This window comes from Petromyzon marinus, chromosome 55, assembly GCF_048934315.1.
Source record: "Petromyzon marinus isolate PM22_M1 ecotype Great Lakes invasive population chromosome 55, UKy_Petmar_22M1.pri1.0, whole genome shotgun sequence".
NCBI classification, from domain to species: domain Eukaryota; kingdom Metazoa; phylum Chordata; class Hyperoartia; order Petromyzontiformes; family Petromyzontidae; genus Petromyzon; species Petromyzon marinus.
Window position 1 is genome coordinate 12,837,510 of NC_133721.1, and position 22,908 is coordinate 12,860,417.

Below are 22,908 nucleotides of genomic sequence, written 5' to 3' on the forward strand. Positions count from 1 at the left end.
GAGTGGCGACAGCTAACGCGTTAAAGTCACACACTGCACAGTCGGAGTAAGGGGAGGCGATGGGCCCAATGGGAGCACGCCTTACTACCACGCGCCCGGTGTGACCGCCCAATCAGAGCGCGCGTTCCTGGACCGTCGCCGAGGCAACGAGGAACGCCCGAGTTGCCTGGCAACCGGGGCAAGCCGGAGGCTTGGGGCGCTCACTTAGGCCTCGATCTGAGGAGCGCTCAAAACTCGTAGTCGTCGTCGTCAAGAACGCTGCTGCTGCTGTTGTTGTTGTTGCTCTTGCAGCGTCCTGTGATCGCCTGAGAGAAGTTGGGGGCAACGAAAAGAGCGGGCCGGCGGCGTTGACGCGCGGTGCAGGCGGAGGTACGAGGTGGTGGTGTGAGGGGGGGGGGGGGTGATGGACGATTTGGGTTTGAAACGATCTAACCCACAACGTCTCTATGCAATCGTCGATTAATAAAGTTGTTCGTACTGCCCCGGGGCTGTGACCGAACACCACTGGGAAGCTACGAGGCTCGTCAGATCCAGGGAAGCTGAGCCGTGTTGAGTGTGGGTAGAGTGTAAATGTTGTGGATTTTCCTTCCAACACACCGGTTGTGATGTACTAGTAACGAATTGTCACGTTCTGTTTACGTGACAAACCTTACTGATTGGCTGTGTCGGGTGGTGGCGGGTTTAACGACGCCTTTATATTTAGGCAATCTAGCCCAAAACCACCTATATTATAAGCGTGGGTCGTGTTTGTATGGGCGACCGTCATGCATAACAGGTGTTGTTGGCTGCTGCGAAATTATGCGTGGTTGGTCAGCTGAGCAAAACCCATTGTAATTCTATTGTAGTTATATTCTCCGACGTCTATTCTGCTCTCCGTCTTCACAAACCCGCACTGACCAGCGCGGTGAAGTATGGTCAAGTAGCCCCCACAACGTGCACGGGGTGAGAGGCCCTCATCCAGCAGTGGACTGACCAAAAGGCTTTTAGCAGGATCATCAAAATAGTCTTGAGACCAACTGAGGCTTTGCTGGGTAGTATATAAAGTCTTAAATAAGCAAAGACAAACAAGTTGGTATTGTCTGTCTCACCTGTTGTCTCCTGGTTTGTACTTGGTGTACGCATGTCTGGCACTCTGCTGATAGGGACAATATTGTGAATCCACATGGACATGCGGATGAAGCATTCAGCATCTAACTCGTCCATACATACAGGCTTATACTGGGCTCTTATCGACCACACAATGTTTTGCTGATATGTGGAACAAAAATATTGCTAGATTTAAGGACAAATAATATGCTAAAGTAATCCTATAGTACCACAACATTATTGTAACCATTGCCATTGCTAACAAAGGCGTGTCTGAACAAGTTCAAGTTAATTTGAGTAGCCAAGTGAGAACTCGAGAGGGAGACCAGGCTCGTCTCATTTGTAAGTGTGACCTCAGTAATCCAAAAAAGTAAATATAACAATGAACCACATAAATCGGGCCAAAAAAACAGCACGAAAAATAACCACGTTATAAAGTACAATAATAAACAATATAACCCAATGTACGGTTTGAAATAAGAACATAAGGTGTTTAACTCTGCTAGGTACTCGACTACGTATGTTTATTAAAGTTGTGCTGACAAAACGTGTGGTGTTGTTACGCAGAATTTCTTTAAAACCCTTGTGTGTTATTTAATTATATTCAGTTTGCCTGGGCCGCACCAAATCAATGCCATGTATTCGCTGTTTCCTATGTGTGTGATAGAGGCGAGAGAGCCATACGAGGGCCATACGAGGGATGGAGAGACAAGGGTTTGTGGTGCTGCCCGGAAATAAGGAACCCGTTTCAGCGAAACTCAAAGCTCGGTGAGACTAAAGCTCGGTGAGACTAAAGCTCAGCCAGAGAGCCGTGGTTAGATGTGTGAATATCAATCAATCGCTGTACAAATAATACAGTTTGTAGTCTCAAATAAGAAAACTATGCTAATCTTGAGAAGCATTAATATTGAACTGTTGTGCAAGTAATACATTGATGAAAAGAGTAAATACACCGACAAGTACACAGACGTGGGTATTTAATGTTTACAGTATTGGCTTGTTAAGCAAGTTGTACAAGTAGGGGTGATTAGATTCCACACCGTGACTGGGGATTTTAATGAACGTTCGTGACTCGGGGACACATTTCAATTTAAGAATTGGCTGTGGTGAATGCAATGACCATCAGTGGTTGCAGGTAATCTTATGAACCCATTAGTACAATGGATTATGAATAATAATTGACCGAACTCTGTCTATCCACTCCTGAATGAAGGTCTCCCCATGCTATGTGAGTTTTGGGGCTTGTCCATAACCCGTGTTAATTAACCTTGTTGTGCACAGGGGCAGATGTCATCATGGGGTACTCGAGGCTAAAACACACAGCAGCTGTGGTGAGAATGATTGAGATGAGATATGATTAATGCAAATCTTTATCGGTACACGTGTAGGAATGTATGTTTTTTTTCCCGTGCGTACGTTCGCGCGTCTGCTGTGTGGAGCAGCAGCAGCGCGCAGGCTCTGCGCGGAGAGACCCTGCGGCTCGCCGTGGACAACACCGAGCTGGAGGAGCAGCTGGAGAAACTGCGGCGCGAGGGGCAGCGGCTGCGGGAAGAGAAGCGGTCGGTGCTGCGTCTCGGGCAGGGCTCTGTGTGTGGAAACCCAACCAATGCCTCATTACCATGGCCATTAGCAACTAGACTCGGTGTTTCATTGAAATGTTGCCCTATTTCAGGGGTGGCTTGTCCCGGTATATATCAGGTTTCCGAACAAAACCCCATGATTAAAATTTAGAATGTATCCCATTTACATCTTGCAAGGCGAAATAAATAAAACCACCAAAGAGAGACATCCACTGTTTCACTGCTATTCCCCAAACAAGTCTATTATGATTTGTCTAATACCTGTTATCTATTTATTTTGATTATGTGGGAGATGTGTGGTGGCTGGGTGGCTCAGAGTTCAGAGCACCTCCGGTTCACATGGTTGGCTACGTATGGTGCAAAAGAAGTTCAACATACATACAGAGCGTTGTTCTGGCACCAATTCCCAGCCACAGTTAACATTATTGGTGAGTAATCTATGAACTAGTCTTGGACCTCTCCGTTCCTATACGCACTATGGTCAATTGAACCCCCACGACCATCAACACGGTGTGGATGAGGCCTTCATCCAGCACCGGATTGACAAAGGACTGTGACAAAAAAAACCCCACTAGATTGAGATTATATGGCTATCACTCATTCCCCGTTCATTCAATACGTTCATCATCATTTACTGTCAACAGTGTCGGTTTCACCGAATTCACGCATCACAGATTTTCCCATTGCTTCCTCTCATCTATTTCACTCACCTCGTTTCCACCATTACATTCATATGTACCATTCCTAATTCTTTGTAAAACGCCTTGCTTAAGGCACTATATGAATCATGTTAAGATAAGATAAGCTTGTTCCGTGCATTGCCTTTCTCACATACTTGTACAGTGAGGGAAAAAAGTGTTTGATCCCCTGCTGATGTTGTACGTTTGCCCACTGACAAAGAATGATCAGTCTATAATTTTAATGGTAGGTTTATTTGAACAGTGAGAGACAGAATAACAACAAAATCCAGAAAAACGCATGTCAAAAATATTATAAATTGATTTGCATTTTAATGAGGGAAATAAGTATTTGACCCCCTCTCAATCAGAAAGATTTCTGGCTCCCAGGTTGTCTTTTATACAGGTAACTAGCTGAGATTAGGAGCACATTCTTAAAGGGAGTGCTCCTAATCTCAGCTTGTTACCTGTATAAAAGACACCTGTCCACAGAAGCAATCAATCAATCAGATTCCAAACTCTCCACCATGGCCAAGACCAAAGAGCTCTCCAAGGATGTCAGGGACAAGATTGTAGACCTACACAAGGCTGGAATGGGCTACAAGACCATTGCCAAGCAGCTTGGTGAGAAGGTGACAACAGTTGGTGCGATTATTCGCAAATGGTAGAAACACAAAAGAACTGTCAATCTCCCTCGGCCTGGGGCTCTATGCAAGATCTCACCTCGTGGAATTTCAATGATCATGAGAACGGTGATGAATCAGCCCAGAACTACACGGGAGGATCTTGTCAATGATCTCAAGGCAGCTGGGACTATAGTCACCAAGAAAACAATTGGTAACACACTACGCCGTGAAGGACTGAAATTCTGCAGCGCCCGCAAGGTCCCCCTGCTCAAGAAAGCACATATACATGGCCGTCTGAAGTTTGCCAATGAACATCTGAATGATTCAGAGGACAACTGGGTGAAAGTGTTGTGGTCAGATGAGACCAAAATGGAGCTCTTTGGCATCAACTCAACTCGCCGTGTTTGGAGGAGGAATGCTGCCTATGACCCCAAGAACACCATCCCCACCATCAAACATGGAGGTGGAAACATTATGCTTTGTGGGTGTTTTTCTGCTAAGGGGACAGGACAACTTCACCGCATCAAAGGGACGATGGACGGGGCCATGTACCGTCAAATATTGGATGAGAACCTCCTTCCCTCAGCCAGGGCATTGAAAATGGGTCGTGGATGGGTATTCCAGCATGACAATGACCAAAAACACACGGCCCAGGCAACAAAGGAGTGGCTCAAGAAGAAGCACATTAAGGTCCTGGAGTGGCCTAGCCAGTCTCCAGACCTTAATCCCATAGAAAATCTGTGGAGGGAGCTGAAGGTTCAAGTTACCAAACGTCAGCCTCGAAACCTTAATGACTTGGAGAAGATCTGCAAAGAGGAGTGGGACAAAATCCCTCCTGAGATGTGTGCAAACCTGGTGGCCAACTACAAGAAACGTCTGACCTCTGTGATTGCCAACAAGGGTTTTGCCACCAAGTACTAAGTCATGTTTTACAGAGGGATCAAATACTTACTTCCCTCATTGAAATGCAAATCAATTTAGAACATTTTTGACATGCGTTTCTCTGGATTTTGTTGTTGTTATTCTTTCTGTCACTGTTCAAATAAACCTACCATTATATTTATAGACTGATCATTTCTTTGTCAGTGGGCAAACGTACAAAATCAGCAGGGGATCAAATACTTTTTTCCCTCACTGTATATGTTTGGTCTCGCAGGCAGGCGGGAGGGTTTCACTGGAAGACTGGGAAAACAGGAGCCCTGACTCTGCCTTCCAATGCCGTGCCAAGGCAGGGCAGCAAGGTGAGCTTGTGTGTATTTGTGCGAGCCAACGCAGTCCTGTGCAAGAAATATTCGGTCGCTTCATATACGTTTCACAAAGTGAGCTTGGAAGCACGGAGAGATGCGTGCTTGGAATTTCAATGAAAGACAGATTGAGGAACACATGGACGTGATAAAATACACAAGTTAGAGACGTCATATTAACTGCTAAGAAATGTGAGTGGGCTTAGGCAGTGAGCGTTGATTGAAAGGATTATGGCCGATGCAGTAGCGTACAAAAGGATTACATACTCTTTGTTTTTTTCGGTAAAGTCACGTAGGTAAAAAATACAATGAAAATAAATGAAAAAGATTTTTTTTCATGTTTTTTTTTAACCTACGTGACTTTACCGAAAAAAACAAAGAGTATGAATCCTTGCAGTCACGAAAGCTTCAAATCAAGAAGAATTACACTTGAGAGGACCTCTTCCGTGGAGATTGAGTGATAACATCAGCTTGTGTGTAGGAGTTGGATGGATGTTGCATTCCGTGGTGTGAGATGGCAACGGCTTGACGAGGCCTTCGTCATGGTGTGCATGGGCATGCAGTCAGCGTTTGTCTCTTTTAATCAGCAAATCTCACCTATAGGTTTGAACCGAGAGAGAAAAACATTTTTTTTGTGCCAGCAAAGCCTGCATCCATTGTAGCGGTGGGTGGCTGGAGTGTAAATAAATTGATTCTGAGCAGTAAAGCAAACTCGGGGACAGGTGTCAAATTCCTCAACTGAGTCTGACCAGGGAGAGAGGGTGGGAAGCATAACTTTGTGTACACTACTCACGCTACTCAGCTGCATACACTTTTAAAAATGTCACTATTGTGTACAGTGCAGTGTGGACTCCGTTTCACGTTGCGGTTTGATTACTTTTGTTTGTCTTAAGGTGTGCTGTGCTTGTCGCTGTGGTTTCAGGTGGGCTCTGGCAAAGTGAGAATCAGGGTTCTGAAGGAGCAAGTCGAAGGCAAGTTTGATTCGCCCCTCGTAACCCATAGCATCATCTGCTCTATTTGCGCTCTCGCAGTTTAATGTGTTTAGAATGAATAGGCCTGCAACAATTTGCCTGCCCGCCCCTTGTGATTCACGATTGTCATGAGTTCAAGTAGCGATTCGATTTAAGAATCGATGTTTTATTTTGCCTCGTGGCGCAATGGAGTGCCGATAGTGACTGCTGGGTGGAGGGGTGGTGCTATGGTTAGCACATTGCACCTCCGATTAGCACGGTTGGCTATGTACGGCGCAGTTCAACACAAATACATACATACATTGCGTTATGAACTGAGACCCTGAGTTCAATGTCTGGCCATGGCAGACACTAGTCACGAGTGATACTTAAATCAGTGCTGGACACCCATTTAACTCACCCGCTCTGATCAGCGCGTGAAGTACGGTCAAACAACCCCCATAACCAAAAGGCATGGGTGGCCTTCATCGAGCAGTGGATTGACAAGGGGCCGTCATTTTTTATTACTTCCAGTATGAGTCGAAAATAATTGATTCTTACATGTACGATTCTGTGCATGTACGATTCTGTGCATGTGTTTTGAAGGTAAGAATCGATGTATCGTTACACCCTTAGATGTGAATCATAATTATGATTATAATCACACACTGATTTGCATGCTGCGCCAGGATTATTGTCATCTTGGTGCGGTATTTATTCCTGTGAAGATTCACCATTTTTATTAAACCTGTAAATAGGCTGCCCATAAACATTATTTGTAAAGCAAAGCGTATCATAACAAAGGTAGTTTATCATAGCAGCTTCTCATCAGTACGTGTGTGTGTGTGATCATGTTTAAAGGGTACGTGCTTTATCTTGTACTTGATGCCTTTTTATTTGCAGAAGTCAAGAAGGCCATCCCAGTGTCTTCCCCTCAAACCAAGTGGGTGACAGAAGCGAAAAGAGCAAAGAAATGTGGCCAGTGTGAAAACAAACCCGCCCTGCTGGTAAGAGGTTCAAATTTCAGTAAGCGCATCAAAGTGAGTGTTGAACTGCAGAGTGGATCAAAGTGATAAAAACGTGTCCGTTTACCAAACTGGAATTGTAATAAAGAGTGTCTGGACAGTGCACTCTTCCTGCAATGTTTAGATACGACTGACTGTCTCTTGTTTACCAAACTAGAATTGGCTTTGGGAGATATAATAAAAACTCTTAACGGTAGATTGATAATGTTCCAATGAATCTATCATGGGGTTTCTTAAAATATAAATACATGCTTTCTTCAGCACATCCCTTTCATGCCCTTTCAGCTTAACTTTGTCAGGTGGTAAGTCCGAATGACTCTGTCCTGGTTAGCGCACGGCGCTATGACCTGAGTTAGAGTCCCGGTCACGGCTAAACGGCGGTGGCGAGTGACATCTGATACCAGACCTGGGCTTGACTCCTTCACATACCCGCACCAACTGGCGCGGTGAAGTATAGCCAAACAACCTCCATGACCTCCACAGCTTGGTTGAGGAGGCCTTCGTTCAGCAGTAGATAAAAAAAGGGCTGTACATTGTGTGTGTGCGTGCGCGCGAGCCAGGTGTGTGTGGAGTGCGGCGAGGATTTCTGCGTGCCCTGCTTCAGCAGGATGCACCACAAGGGTGCGCTGCGGTCACACCGATCGCATCCCATCCAGGTAAGATAAAATCATTATTGGGAGGTGATCGCGCCGTTCTAACAGAACAAGGCTATCACGAAGGCGCGCTATGTTTCCACAGACATTGGTCTTCAGTAGTTTCACAGTAGGGGGCGATGTTCCCACGTGTAATACCATTTGAGTAATGTGTAGGTAATTGTTTTCATTTGGATCGTGACGCCGGCACACAATGACCTCCTCTTTTCGAATTGCGTTACGGGATATTTAACATCCATTGTGAAGCAAGCGGTGTGTATTTTATGGTTAAATTCCTTAACTAGGGTGGCCTCCGAATTCGAACTGTGAACCGCTGCAACCAGTGGCCAATACGCTACAGTTGATGCTCTCAGCGTGGTGAGCAAAAATCAGATTCAATTTTGTTCTACACTTAATTTGGCTTTGAGTTTTAATATTAATCGCTTACATGTCCTGCTATGAACATTACTCTCGCATGATTCTTGGTGGTCGAACATTACTGACATTGTGTGGACCAGTGGTTACATGAAGGGATCTCAGAGGTAGCTCCATAAGACGTGAAGGGGGATACACGCTGCTCTGTAAGACATCCTAACGGTTATTTCGGCTCGTGACATGACGCCGATGGCACAATCGGGATAAAACGGGTGCAAAATAATTGTAAAAAATGTCTTTAACATTTACAATCTCATCACGGGATGCTCCAATGCCAGCAGTCGGAAACGGTGACTCTTACGTTGACGCCGGACGTTGTCCAACGCTTCAAGCGAGACATGGGCTCGGCAGCCGATGGACGGGACGTTAGGGAACGTGGCTTCCCCAAGTTCTCCAACACGGTGAGTTGCACTGCTCTGCGAGTTGTCAGTGTATTTATTTACAGTGGTACCTCGGAGATCGAACGCCCCAGAACTCGAACAATTCGGTGATGGAACAAAATTTTCGACCATTTTTTTGCCCCGGACATCGAACAAAAAATTCGGAGGTCGAACAACTGCGAAGAACCGGTTTGGGCCGAGACGCGTAGCCAGGGCGACCGAGACAAAGGCGGATGACCCAGTTTACGCGTAGCTCTCGTCCTTTATCACTGTAGGGTTCCTGCCCCCCAATACGACTCCTCTCATCCAGCCCATGGACCAACAGGTAATTTCCAACTTTAAAAAAACTTTACACGAAAGCCCTTTTTCAAAGGTGGCAAAATGGGTTGAGTTATACAATTTTGTAGAAAAATATCATCCAGATAAGGCAGTAGCCAGCAGAGCAGGCGATTTTTTATAAAGATAATGCATTGGGTCATTTCAGAAACATCTTAAAACGGAGGCAGAAACAATCCTCTCTTGATCAGTTTTTAGTTAAAAGGCCCTCAAGTGAATCACAGTTAGTGCTCGAAAAAAGGCAAAGAAAAGAAAGAACCCCAGAAGGGCAGTTACCCAACGTGTTTATGGAGGGGGACTCCCCTTCCAAGCAACACTGACACCTCCTCCTCCCCTCCTCACCACCTTCCACTCAAGCCATCCACTCTCGTTACTACAGGTAAAGTGAAGTTCATTGTTCATTTATTCTATTAATTATAACTGTGTTTCTTGTTTTTTGTATGCTTTTATGTACTGTACTGTATTTTAATATTGTAAACTTTTTGTAAAAATGGCCCATAATCCTTGGGTGGGGAACCAATTAATGCTATTTCCATTCATTCTTATGGGGAAAATTGATTCGGTGTTCGAACAATTTGGTGTTCGAACACGGTTTTGGAACGAATTAAGTTCGATCTCCGAGGTACCACTGTACTTACTTTTGTTCACGTGGAGTAGGGCCCCCATTGAACTAGGTAATAGGGAGAATACAGAAACATTGAGAGCATTGACAAGATAAGGGCAAACTATTTGAAAAGGTAAATCTGCCACCGCAGCAGCAGCACCTTCTTCCCAAGAAACAGCTGTTCAGATAGTACTGAACAGAGAATCAAAATACATGAAGTTGTAGCACCTTAAAACTGAATGCAGCTGCGAAAACAATCAATATGTAGTAAAACAAATGCAAGATTGCCAATAGATAGTTACGCAATTTGTAGCGTAACTTTAGCTATTACATTAATGTTATCTGAGAGATCTGAATGCATACTTTGTTTCAGACCATGATGTCCATAGCAAAATTGGAATAACAGGGGAGGGGAATCATGGTTTGTGATTAGCGATGCCATCTCCTCACCAATTAACTGATTTAAGACAGATTGTATTGTGATTTAGACTTTAGTAGCGACAATAATGACACGTGTTTTATTTATAATCCAGACGCCGCCGTTATCTAACACAAGAGCACAAGATACCGGTGTTGGCTTCACTTCACCCTCGCCGCCATCAACAGAAGTGTCGGAAAGGAGGAAACTAGACGGTCGAGCGCCAGGATTCGGCCAACGTGGGTTAGAAGAGGGAGCCAAGAGCGGGCAAACCATAGGCCCCATAGAAGCGGAAGCCACACAAGGAGGAAGAAGAGGAGGACAAATTGCTGGAGTAAGGAAGCCAGGAGGGAAAGAAACGCGAGGCGCCTCCGGGCCAGGTGAAGTGTCGTCACGGCGGGGAGATGGAGGGACGGGAGGCGGCAGGGGCACTCTTCTGGAGGGGGACTTCAGCGAGGAGGAGTCGTCGCGCGCATTCCAGGAGGCCGTGGCGGCGTGGCGTGGTGCCGCAGGCCCCTGCTCGCCAGGCCCCGAGCGGACAACACGAGGCTCCGTGTCAGGTGAGGCAACTGCCGCCATCCGTCGCTCATTAAATGCCGATGTCACATTCACAGTGATAGCGCAAGAGAGCGTACTGCACGTATACGTCTCATACTGGCTGACCATACCGATTCAAGTGGTAGGCTGACGATTTTTCAACACTTTTATACTGCATATTGAGATTCAAAGCTGATGATAGGGCTTCATAACTTATTGAATACATTTCAAAAAAATGTTGCTTTGAAAATGGTCATGTGGTAAAACGGTTTATGTATTGGCAGCCTATCGCTTACATCATTAGGGTTTGCAAGTATAAACACGTAGCCCTGATTTGTCAATTCACTGCTGGATGAGGGCTTCCCCCACGGCCGTGTGGGTCGTGGGGGTTATTTTATCTTTGCTTCACCATACCCACTCCCAGTGTCGGTGGAGGCTCGAGAGGAAATCCCCATCCCAGGCAAGGCCCTGCTGAGCCTGAATTTCCCGGAGAACTCTGCCCTCTCGTACATGGACCGTCTGCTCCTCAAGAAGCACAGACGGTAATTTCCCATGGAGCTCATCGGACGAACCATGAGCATTTAATCCTCGCGTCCAGGTGACTGAGTGGGTTCAACTCACACAACCGGAATCTCGAGAGGAAAATCCGCAGAACGTTACCTAGAACACACACGCGCGCGCTGTAAATATGACAATAACATGCGCCGTATACATAACACAGTTTGAGTTTACAATCTTATGACATCTCAACACGCTCTACATGAAAAGGTGGCCGAGTGGTTCAAACGTCAGAGCACTGAGTCAACACTGCTGAGATCCAGAGATCGAATCGCAAACTTCACTACGCTGGTCAGTGCGGATTGGGGAAGAGGGCAGCAATAGCTGGTTTAGATGTCACTTGCGACTCATGTTCCCATGGTCAGGAATCAAACTCGGGTTATAGTGTAGCGTGATAACCACTGGGCCACCCACCACTCTACTTCGCATTGTTGTTGTTGTTGGTGTCATTTATTTTTGTGTTGTTTATTTGCATTTTATTGATAAGCAGGACGCCGATCGAGGGACTAGGAGGGGAAGCAGCGGAGTGGAGGATGCAAGAGAGACGCTCTGTCCAGTTTGACCACGGAGATGAAAACGGTACAACCGAAATGCCCTATGCGAGCCAGCTTCAATGTGATCACGTGGCTCTTACATACATTGACAGTAGCCCAGCAATGGCAAGTTGGTTTCGTCCTTCTAGCTCTGTGCATGGGTACATGCATCGCCCTTTTGTTGATTCACTACTGGATGAAGGCCTCTCCACACGGTGCGGATTGTAGGGGTTATTTAACCATAGTTCACGCTGGCCAGTGCGGGTTGAAGGTGGGAAGCATAGATTCTGGAGCATGTAAGTATGGTGCAGCAATGGATTTTGCTGCAACTTAGCCTCACAACACCTGTTACGCACGGTGGTCGCCTATCAAAACAGTGTCCAGGCTCAATACTGCTTAGCTTCTGAGATCTAATTATATCGGGAGCTTTCAGGGTATTTTGGTCAAAGACGTTATCATAATAACTGACAAGAACCTTTTCATGCAGTCCGCAGGTAAAAAATAAGAGACAGAATTATTCAAATTGATGAATGATAAACGATTCTGCGATTGTATTTAACTTCCCCGTCTTTTTACGCAGCGTCAGGAAATCTTGAAGAACGCAAATATTACGTGGAGATTTTTGCCGCGCCGCAGGCCTCCATTCGGGAACCCAGGCCCGAGTCATCTCTCACCATTGTAGAGATGGCAGAGGTAAAGGCGAGATCGTACGTTCGGGTCACGCCTGTACTGTAGAACCCCTCTTGACGACCACCCCTGTTAACGACAGGGCCTCCATAGGGCCCAATGTGAAGTGTATAGCAGTGTAGTGTATAGTAGTGTAATGTATAGTAGTGTATTGTGTAGTGTATAGTAGTGTAGTAGTGTAGTGTATAGTAGTATAGTGTATTAAAGTGTATAGTAGTGTAGTGTATTAAAGTTTATAGTAGTGTAGTGTATAGTATATAGTGTAGTGTATCATAGTGTAGTGTATAGTAGTGTAATGTATAGTAGTGTATTGTGTAGTGTATAGTAGTGTAGTGTATTGTAGTGTATTGTGTAGTGTATAGTAGTGTAGTAGTGTAATGTATAGTAGTATAGTGTATTAAAGTGTATAGTAGTGTATTAAAGTTTATAGTAGTGTAGTGTATAGTATATAGTGTAGTGTATCATAGTGTAGTGTATAGTAATGTAGTGTATAGTAGTGTATTGTGTAGTGTATAGTAGTGTAGTAGTGTAATTTATAGTAGTGTAGTGTGTTAAAGTGTATAATAGTGTAGTATATTAAAGTTTATAGTAGTGTAGTGTATAGTAGTGTATTGTGTAGTGTATAGTAGTGTAGTAGTGTAATGTATAGTAGTGTAGTGTATTAAAGTGTATAGTAGTGTAATGTATTAAAGTTTATAGTAGTGTAGTGTATAGTATATAGTGTAGTGTATCATAGTGTAGTGTATAGTAGTGTATTGTGTAGTGTATAATGTAGTGTATTAAAGTTTATAGTAGTGTAGTGTATAGTAGTGTATAGTAGAACCCCTATTAACGACCACCCCTGTTAACAACTAATCACTTAATGACGGGGCCTACGTAGAGCCCAATGTGTTTGCTTACCGACCATTCCCTTGTTAACGACGGGCTGTTGTAGGTACAGTAAATATTAATTAATGCATTGATTAACCGTGTTTATTTTAATATTATGTGTTTATAATATTGTTAGTATCTTTATGTATTAATATCCATTGTTTAAAGATGATAAAGTACGTTTTTTGGGTGAAAAAAGTTAACATACGATGCTATCACAACAAATTAAGCCTTTAACGTGTATTTCCTATACTTGCTCGACGACCAAATCACTTAACGACCGTTTTCTTGGGCCCAATTACCGTCGTTAACAGGGGTTTTGCTGTACTGTGCAATCATAATTTGGCATTTGACCCATTCTTAAAGCACAGGGCCATCACGGGGACATGATGTTTCGCAGTCACCGTCTGGGGAAGCGTCACAGTCGGGGCGATGTTGCCGTCGTGTGAAATCCAAAGTTTGAGTCATTTTCAGGATTATTATCATTTTAAATTGGGCAAAGTTGGACCGTGCAGAGGGCGCAAAACGTCGCGGGATCTTTTCACGTCCGCCGTGAAGCAGACGGCACTTATTTTACGGTTAGTGCCCCGGCAATAAGGCGCGGACTGCTGCACAAGCAGCGCACACGCTACCGCTGGGCCATGTATGCTTTACGTTTAAAATATCATATGTCCTGGTTTGACTGGGGCGAACCTGGTCTCAGAAAGGCTTCAAATCCAACGGCCCGTAAACAATGAGGTTGAGGTGAAAATGGTCAGAATGCAACGTTGGGTTCGGCAACGTTTTCGGCTTTGCTACGTCTTGCACTCACTGCAGGGAGAGAACTTTCTGGAGGAGACAGAGGGGTTTGTTCTTGAGGAGGATGGCTCACCCGTGAACATCAGCTACAGGTGAGATTGGCCTGCAGTGCGCGTTCATGTTAACCTGTACTTGCAACCACAAACTATACGCTGTTTGGACAAAAGCCGTCCCAAGCCAACACCGTCCCCCTCAGCCTTGCGATGCTACAATCCACCTAGCGCCTGCACATGAGTTAATTTCATTGATCGATCCCTGGGGTGGACATCCTCTTGGGCGTGTTCCCTTTAGCTGCCATATCATTGTTAGTCTGGACCACCAACCATCATCTCTTCGAGTAAAGCGGCCTGCTCCAGACCGCTTATCTTAACAGTCAAATGTTTATATTCTTAGCTCTTTCGGTAAATTTACATTGAAGGGAAACAATAAAATAATAAAAAAAATATATAAAACAATAAAAATTCTCACGACGTTTCGACCATAACACAAACGGTCGTCATCAGGTGTGTTGGTTTGCATTAATTTATTTAATTTAAAACGGTTTATTTATTTATAAAAAATGTCAGCGCCACGCGCAGCGATTTGGCAGTTTATTTAGAAGGACTAGTCCATCTATGTTCTGAAAAGAGGAGGGGGGAGACGAAAAATTAATGTATGCTGTCTGAAAGCTACCGTAAGCGTGAACAATCAATTAAGACCTGAAATGGTTTATCAAATCCTTCCAATGATTGCTAAGCCAGAATCCATCTTCTCGGTTGAAATTGTCTCTGTGCTTGTATATGTGGATAGCCTCATGAACGAATCTCTCATGGTAGCCAGATGGCTTACAAAGAACCTCTGTCTTGGAAAAGTCAATGTCGTGTGAGCCTACTGAATTATAACAGTGATCTGCCACGGCCGAGGTGTTGGTCCTACCGTGTTTAAGGTCTGCTTTGTGTTCACGAATGCGGTCCGAGACATGGCGTTTGGTTTCTCCAATGTAACTACTACCACAGAGGCAACTTAGTTTGTAGACACCAGGGTACTGTATGTCCGGAATCACATCTTTTACAGACGGAACCCGATCACGGATTTTATGTAATGTGTTGAAACGGACCTGGATCTTGTGTTTATTCAAGATTTTGGAGATCTTTTTTGTGATCCCCGCAATGTAGGGTAAAGTGATGGTTTTATAAATAAATAAGCACACCGAAAATAATAATTAATTAATGCGGACCAACACTTCTTTCAAATGTTTCTTGCCGTTGTTTTTTTCACACCTGATGACGACCGTTTGTGTTATGGTCGAAACGTCGTGAGAATTTGTATTGTTTTATATATTTTATTATTTTATTGTTTCCCTTCAACGTGACTTTACCGAAAGAGCTAAGAATATGAATTACTGCAGTCACGAAAGTTTTAAATCAAAAGTCAAATGTTTCTTAACAGTTAAATTTTACGTCTTTAACCTGCGTTATTTTCTCCAATCTGTTTGTTGCTTTTGCCGTTTCTCAATGTAATTCCAATAACACATTCAGTAAAATAATTACAGCCAATGTTATGACAACCACTTCTTGTAATGGTAGTTAAAGAGACACGATTTGAGCTGACTCTCAATCGTGCAAACTATGACCATGAGCCTTGGGTTGGTTCCCTTACAGCGATGAAGTAGAACCCAGATATCTTGCCCAGCACTCTCCGCTGCTGGATGGTGGCCGCGAGGTATCTGCAAGAACTCCTCGGCAACAGGCACCAAAACCAGTAACACCATCTCCGCGTGGTGACCTCGATACATCAGAGAGGGGCCTCACCACTGAGCCATCAGAGGCAAGTTGGTAATGATTTGGTTAATGAAAAGACTCGCACATAATACCTGATGTTGTAACTACCTTTATCGCTGATCAAATACAGAAAATTAACTTCACACAATCAAAATTTAGAGGTGGCTGGGTGGCGCAGAGGTCAGAATGCTGAACCGGCACCGCTGAGAAATGTAATGGCATATATTTGTTTGCAGGATTTGAAGAATGTTGGGAGCCGCATCAAATTGGAGCTGCCAGACTATCAGGGCCTGCAGGGGTTTTTCTCCATCGGTCTCAGCGCCGGTGGAGAGCACAGTGGCTCAAGGCATGGACAGAACGGGACAGATCTTAACGGCAGCCGTCCGACCTGTGGTACCATCTCGGCGCGTACGAATGCAGACGCCGCCCGAACGGCGAGTGCCAGTGGAGCGGCGTTAAGTCTGCTGTCAGGTACCGGCTCTCAGCGGTGGAGGGTTGCATAGTGAAGAGCATTAACTCCGCTAATATTTATAATCTAGAAAGTGTAAGCTGTGAAATATTTCTTTAGCGCTATCACGTGACAAACAAAATAACCTACACACGCAATGTGGCCGGAAGCGGGTCGCGTCTGACGCTGGCGTACTGTGCTGCCTGCAGGCCGGCACGGAGACTCGCGATGGCGCGCGGACAACAGCCTGGGCCTCTGTGCCGACGCCGAGCTAACGAAGGCCGTGCTGGAGGAGAGCAGATCGCACAGGCAGATGGGCGGCAGCGCGTACAGGCCACGCTCGCCGGCCACTCGGCTCGCTGCACACAGAGACGCGGCGCGATCTGCCGGTCAGGGTTCGCACAGGGGTCACAGGCGTTGGATAGGGGTCGGTGGTGGACAAGGGCGGTATTGTTTTTAGTGGGTGATTTTGCAATGAGAAACACGTTATCAACACTCGCCACAGCCCAAAATGTTTTTATTTTAGTTTTATGCAGCATTTTGTCAATGTTTTCTGGAAATTACGAATATTGAGTTAAAGGCAACACATGTAAAGATCGCGTGCATACATTACATGTAAGTGCACAGCCCTTTTGTCGAACCACGAGTGGATGAAGGCTTCTCTTGTACGTCCTGTTGTGCACAGCAGTTGCCCATCCAAGCACTATTCAGGCTTTAACTTTGTTTTTTTGGAGTCTCATGGGAGCGGTCGCATTCGGGGTAACTTGATTATTGCCACTATCAAAAGAAAAGGTTTTACCCCTTTCTGGTAATAAAACAGGTGTTAAGATGTTAAAACACCAAACATAAATCTTTTGCAAGGAATCGTGTATGCATTAATGGCATATACCTGTGGTGAACATGCAAACAAACAAAACACGCTCTGGTATTATATCATTCATTGTCTTTGAAACTGATTGGTCCACACCAGAGACAGCTTTCTTTAGAGCCTCGTCTCAAACAGTGTTAGACCAGAGGATGCCAAAAGGCCAAAAGGCGTCCTCTGGTCTAATGCAGACACGATTCCTTGTAAGAGGTTTCTGTTTGGTGTTTTAACATCTCAACACCTCCTGTTTTATTTCCAGAAAGGGTAAAACCTATTCTTATGTTTTGATTATAGCCATTTACGAGTTATATTATAGAAATTATGTTTGGTAAATTATGAATCTTGAGTTACGGAGAACATATGTCAATTGCTCGTAAACTTTATCTCTATTGATGTCCCACTTCATCTTTTCTCCAGCCTCTGCCACCGCCCGCCCGTCATCATCCCCCTCGTCGTCACGGTCCACGTCCTCTCCGCTCACGCCGCTGTCCCTTCGGCCGACGAGGTCAGGAGGTCCGGGCAGAGGAGTGCGGATGAGCGGCGCCTTGGACGTGGAGTCGAACCGGGACTCGGATGAGGACGAGGAGCGCATCGTGGGCAGCCTGGAGAGAGAGCTGGCCCTGGGTACACAGCATCTCACCGCCACCAAACATTAATTTATATGCATACATTAAATTAATTTATATGCACACATTAAATTCATTTATATGCATACATTAACCCCCCCCCCCCCGCCTTCGCACCTAATTGGCTCACAAGTGACGACATCACATTTATCCCTCTATTTAAGAATGAAAGAGGAGGAGGATTTCTCCACTAATCTGTCTACCGTCTGATGATGCTGGCGAAACGTACACGAATTGTAAATGTTGTGAGTTTACTCTCCAATGCACCGGTGTGCTGTACTAGTAATGAATTGCCATGTTTTGTTTACGTGACAAAACTTACTAATTGGCTGTGTCGGGTGGTGGCGGGGTTAACGACACATTTATATTTACACTATCTAACCCAAAAAAACCTCTTATTCTTAAACACAGATAGAGTTGGACACCAGGATGGTGTGTATGCTGAGGGTGAGAGGTTTGTGATCGAGCTAGGAAATTAGTTGTAATGCTAATAATGCCATTTAATTATCATCAGGTCTCAGAAGATAAGCAAATTTGAGCCTGGATAGTGCTTGGATGGGTGACCACAATCCATAGAGATATGTTGTAAGTAGTACAAGAAAGTGCGGCAAAAGCCGTTGTTGTACTCTGCTTCTGTGCTTTCCACCTTCATGAAATCACACGAACCAGCAGTGGTAAAGTGTAGTCAAATATACCCCTGACCCACACGCTGTGGGGATGCCCTAACCTAGCGGTGGATAGACAAAGGGCTGTACATCTATATGTTAGCAAGGGGAACGCCACATATACCAAACATGAGACAATTGCGTGATCTCAACACTAAATCCCTCATGCACGAACCCAGCTCAGATGTTCATGAAAAGCAGTCACTTTTAGTTTTACGCCAGTTTTAGTAACTTGCACTTCGTACGCGCCAGTGGAGCAGTTGTGAAAACCTGGAATAGATCGGCCTGCTTGCAGACCGCAGTTGCAATATTAATCTGATGTAGTATTTTGTTCGTGCACTGCAAAGTGAATCCACAATTTGAGCTCTGCCCAAACAGCGGACAAAACCAGAATTTCTATGCGAGGGGTAAGATAATAGAGTGCAGAGGGAGGCAGCGACGAGAGGCCATGTGGCCAGATTAATTTACCGTCAGCTGTGGTTACGCAACTCCTTGCACAAGAATTTCCGTGAATAGATCTCTGTTCCTGCAGCGTTCATTGTGACGGTGAAATTGTAGCTGATCCCCGAGCTCTTTAAGAACGAATCCCTGCCTCAGTGAGTTTAGTGTTTGGCACAATCACACTTGTGTGTTTGGGCTCTTGCTGTCATTTATAACGATGCTGTTGATTCATGGCCTGTGAGTGCACAGCCGGGCGAGGGGTTCTCGATGCCATGCCGGTCATTTGGGTTATTTGACCATACTTCACCGCGTTGGTCATTGCGGGTTGGTGAAGGCGGGGGGAGCAGTGCCATATGCTGCCGACCATGTAGTTCCACAACAGCCAATAACAACCTGTTATACATTGTGGTCACCCATCCAAGTGCTGTCCCGGTTCAAACCTGATGAGCTTCCGAGATCTGATGTCGGGCGCAGGCTCGGTAATGTCCTACACCGTCATGAAGCTTCAGCACACTTTCCTGTTATCTGCAGAATAAAACTGTTGGCTTCGTCACCTTTTTTTAACTCCTATTGCATCATTTATGACTGGAGTTCTATTAGTTTATTCTTCTGTTTTGTGGCATTTTAAATGCAATAAGCTGAGTTTATAGCTCTGTTGAGTTGTCTGGGGTCTCCATGTGGATTCCAGTCGTACCCCCTGCAAAAGCGCGTGTGGGGCAATGATCAGGGTGGTGTGATGGATTTCACTTCACCGCAGTTTCAATTAAACTCGCATAGACTTGCACAGAGACGCATACACTCGCAGAGGCATCCAAAGGCTTGCATAGAGATCCAAGCTATGCAGCACAATGTGATTTCAGACTGAGATTGCACTCTGCCGCAGTCACAACCAGGCTGAGCACTCCTGAAGACCCCACGTATGGAGGTGGTGTTCATACCTCTCACGTGTAGTTCTCGCAGTTCAACGGAGGACCAGTCTTCAAGATAATAAGCAACGCCAGATCCGTTCTTGGATTGGATCTTCAAAAAGTGTCTTAAACCTCTTCTTTGGTTCTTTCAGTAAAGTCACGTAGAATGAGAATAAAATAATAAATTGATAAAATAAAATAACACAATAATATTCTCACGACGTTTCGGCCACAACACAAGCGGCCTTCATCAGGTGAAGGGAGCGAGACTGTCTGGTAGGACAGCGCTGGAGTGAGAGAGCCACGTTCAGATCACGGCTTTTAAGCTGTGTGAGAGGAACAAAGAGCTTAGACGAAGGAATTAGCATAAAATTTAGCATTGAAATGGCTGAATGATTAGCTTGTGACTGGTCACAGACATAGCTATGTTAAAAGTTAAAGCATACACATCCGCAGAGGCACCCATTGTTAAAAGGAATTAGCATAGAATTTAGCATTGAAATAGCTAAATTAAGGCATACACATCCGCAGAGGCACCCCTTGATAATGGGATTAGCATAGAATTTAGCATTGAAATGGCTGAGTGATTCGCTTGTAACTGCTACAGAAATAGTTACGTTGAAGTCAGAGCATACACATTCACCGAGGCACTTAGTACAAATCAAACAGGAGAATTTAGCATTGAAATAACTAGGCGAATTTAGCATTGAAATAACTGGGTGATTTGCTAGTGACTGGTCACAGAAATGACTACACATCTGAGCTATTCACAGTACTATATAGTGGTACGGAAATTTGAGGGTAAGAATCCACCCATTTTTTCGCCATATAGCATTGTGATATATAACGACTTATGGTTGGTAGCTTAGCTGATTGGAGAATATAGAGTTTATTGATAACATGAAGGTAATTTATATTTTAGTTTTTATTGGTTCACTATATAGTACTGTGAATAGCTCAGATGTGTAGTCATTTCTGTGACCAGTCACTAGCAAATCACCCAGTTATTTCAATGCTAAATTCGCCTAGTTATTTCAATGCTAAATTCTCCTGTTTGATTTGTACTAAGTGCCTCGGTGAATGTGTATGCTCTGACTTCAACGTAACTATTTCTGTAGCAGTTACAAGCGAATCACTCAGCCATTTCAATGCTAAATTCTTTGCTAATCCCATTATCAAGGGGTGCCTCTGCGGATGTGTATGCCTTAATTTAGCTATTTCAATGCTAAATTCTATGCTAAATCCTTTTAACAATGGGTGCCTCTGCGGATGTGTATGCTTTAACTTTTAACATAGCTATTTCTGTGACCAGTCACAAGCTAATCATTCAGCCATTTCAATGCTAAATTTTATGCTAATTCCTTCGTCAAGGCTCTTTGTTCCTCTCACACAGCTTAAAAGCCGTGATCTGAACGTGGCTCTCTCACTCCAGCGCTGTCCTACCAGACAGTCTCGCTCCCTTCACCTGATGAAGGCCGCTTGTGTTGTGGCCGAAACGTCGTGAGAATATTATTGTGTTATTTTATTAATTTATTATTTTATTCTCATTCTACGTGACTTTACCGAAAGAACCAAAGAAGATGAATCATTGCAGTCACGAAAGCTTTAAATTGTCTTAAACCTGTTTACCGATTTTTTTTTTCACGTGAGGCTTCCCCCGGTGCAACGGTTTGCGAACTTTGGTTATCGTCTTTGTCTCATCCCCCCTCCACGCCCAGCAGCTGTTCAGAATCTCCAACAGGGCAGCCCTGGCGAGTCCGGCTGAATCCACAAACACCCGCAGGTGGCGACAAGCGCGCAGTGTCAGGCCGTGCAGCAGCAGCAGCACGGTGGCAGCGTGGTCAAAGTATGGGGGGGTTGGGATGGTATTCGGTACACGTCCGGCCAGCTGGGACCTCAATGTTTTCAATGTCATTGGTTTAATACGCTGTACTCTGCACTGGGTTTTCGACATTCATTAAACTAATGCCGGGTGAACTGCCAGGTATGTATTAACAAAGACCAGTTTGCTTGTTTTAAACACAATGATTTTTTGTACAAAAATATTTAAATTCCGGAAGGCCTGATCGGATGTGTAAGACGACTGCGTAAGTTTCCGCGTTTGTGCTGTGCAGCAGCTCTCTGACGTGTTTTCGGATCGTACCGCGTGTTGTTCGAGACGATGTTTGACGTTTCGCTTCACGTGCTCGGAGCTTCTTCAGTTTTTGAAGGTGCTTAAGAAGAATTTTAAGCAGCTGCCAGCACCTGGTGCGATACGTTGTGCCCAACACTACATGGTACAGTCCACACACACACACATCATCAGAGAGCTCTTCTGGGATGTGGTTTGCCGTGATACCTGCATGCCGAAGAGTGAGGCTTTCGGCCGTGGATATATATCATTAATTGTGGGGTTGAACATTACGTGCCTTGCTTTGTAGTGACTCTTGGAGAAATACATCCGTTGAAGTGGCAGCAGTGTTTGCGTGTCGATTTTTTTTATTTCCTCCATTCACAGGACAGACGCTTACGACGAAGTCACCGGGAATGCAGTCTTGTCAGATCTCGGTAGCTAAGCAGATTTGAGCCTGGATTATGTTTGGATGGGCAACCACTACGCATGCACAGCAGGTTTTTTTGTAGGCTGCGGCATGATATGGCAAACGAGGCTTGTTTCATTGGAATCTTATACGAAGCAAATAAAGTGAATGTACTACTTTCTAAGGATGACTATCTTTCGAGCAGCAATGAATGGCATACGAGCAACTCATAAATGGGGGATGGGGGGATACTATCAGAATCAGAATATTTATTTAGACTGCAGTAGGAATGTGATTTCCAGTATGGGCGGGTCAGAAAGTTACAGCAGCAAGCAAAACCATCGTGAGTGGACTGTTGCACTGAACTGCATAGCACTCCGATGGACACGTACAGCCCCTGCTGGATGTAGGCCTCCCCACACCGTAAGGGTCATGGGGGTTATTATGACCGTCCTTCACACCGATTAGTGCGGGTTGGTGAAGGCACAGGTAGCTGAATCGAAGGAGCAAAGACATACGGTACACCAATGGGATTACATTACATTACACCAATGGATCTTGCAGCCTATAACGCCTGTTTTTTTATGGCGGTCACCCATCCAAGCACTATCCAAGCTCAATCCTGCTTTCGTGTCGGAGATCTGACGAGCTTGGGCGCGTTCACGGGATACTGATTTTGTCGTGCGGCCTACAATGCCCA

General features: G+C 44.9%; 1 protein-coding gene across 5 annotated transcripts; it reads left to right on the forward strand.

Moving 5' to 3' along the window:
• Positions 1 to 79: 79 nt before the first annotated feature.
• ZBBX (zinc finger B-box domain containing) lies at positions 80 to 22,143 on the forward strand. Of its 5 annotated transcripts, none has more exons than XM_032975194.2 (18): positions 80 to 369; positions 1,754 to 1,854; positions 2,529 to 2,645; positions 5,126 to 5,210; positions 6,136 to 6,184; positions 7,067 to 7,170; positions 7,749 to 7,844; positions 8,537 to 8,656; positions 10,109 to 10,553; positions 10,955 to 11,072; positions 11,579 to 11,667; positions 12,202 to 12,314; positions 13,995 to 14,068; positions 15,617 to 15,782; positions 15,973 to 16,207; positions 16,394 to 16,573; positions 17,467 to 17,673; positions 21,408 to 22,143. In XM_032975194.2, exons 2-18 carry the CDS (start codon positions 1,787 to 1,789, stop codon positions 21,452 to 21,454), a joined length of 2,313 nt encoding a protein of 770 aa, XP_032831085.1. In that variant the 5' UTR covers positions 80 to 369; positions 1,754 to 1,786; the 3' UTR covers positions 21,455 to 22,143. The 5 variants fall into 5 exon arrangements, with proteins under 5 accessions (XP_032831085.1, XP_032831086.1, XP_032831082.1 ...); XM_032975195.2 differs by having other exon boundaries at positions 81 to 369; positions 2,532 to 2,645; positions 8,534 to 8,656; XM_032975191.2 differs by having other exon boundaries at positions 82 to 376; positions 8,534 to 8,656.
• The last annotated feature ends 765 nt before the right edge of the window (positions 22,144 to 22,908 follow it).

Coding starts and splice junctions, on each gene's coding strand:
- ZBBX (XM_032975191.2), top strand. CDS start 1,787: ATGGAGAGACAAGGGTTTGTGGTGCTGCCCGGAAATAAGGAACCCGTT. Junction 7,845..8,533: donor ACCGATCGCATCCCATCCAG/GTAAGATAAAAT, acceptor CTCCAATGCCAG/CAGTCGGAAACGGTGACTCT. Junction 12,315..13,994: donor CCATTGTAGAGATGGCAGAG/GTAAAGGCGAGA, acceptor CACTCACTGCAG/GGAGAGAACTTTCTGGAGGA.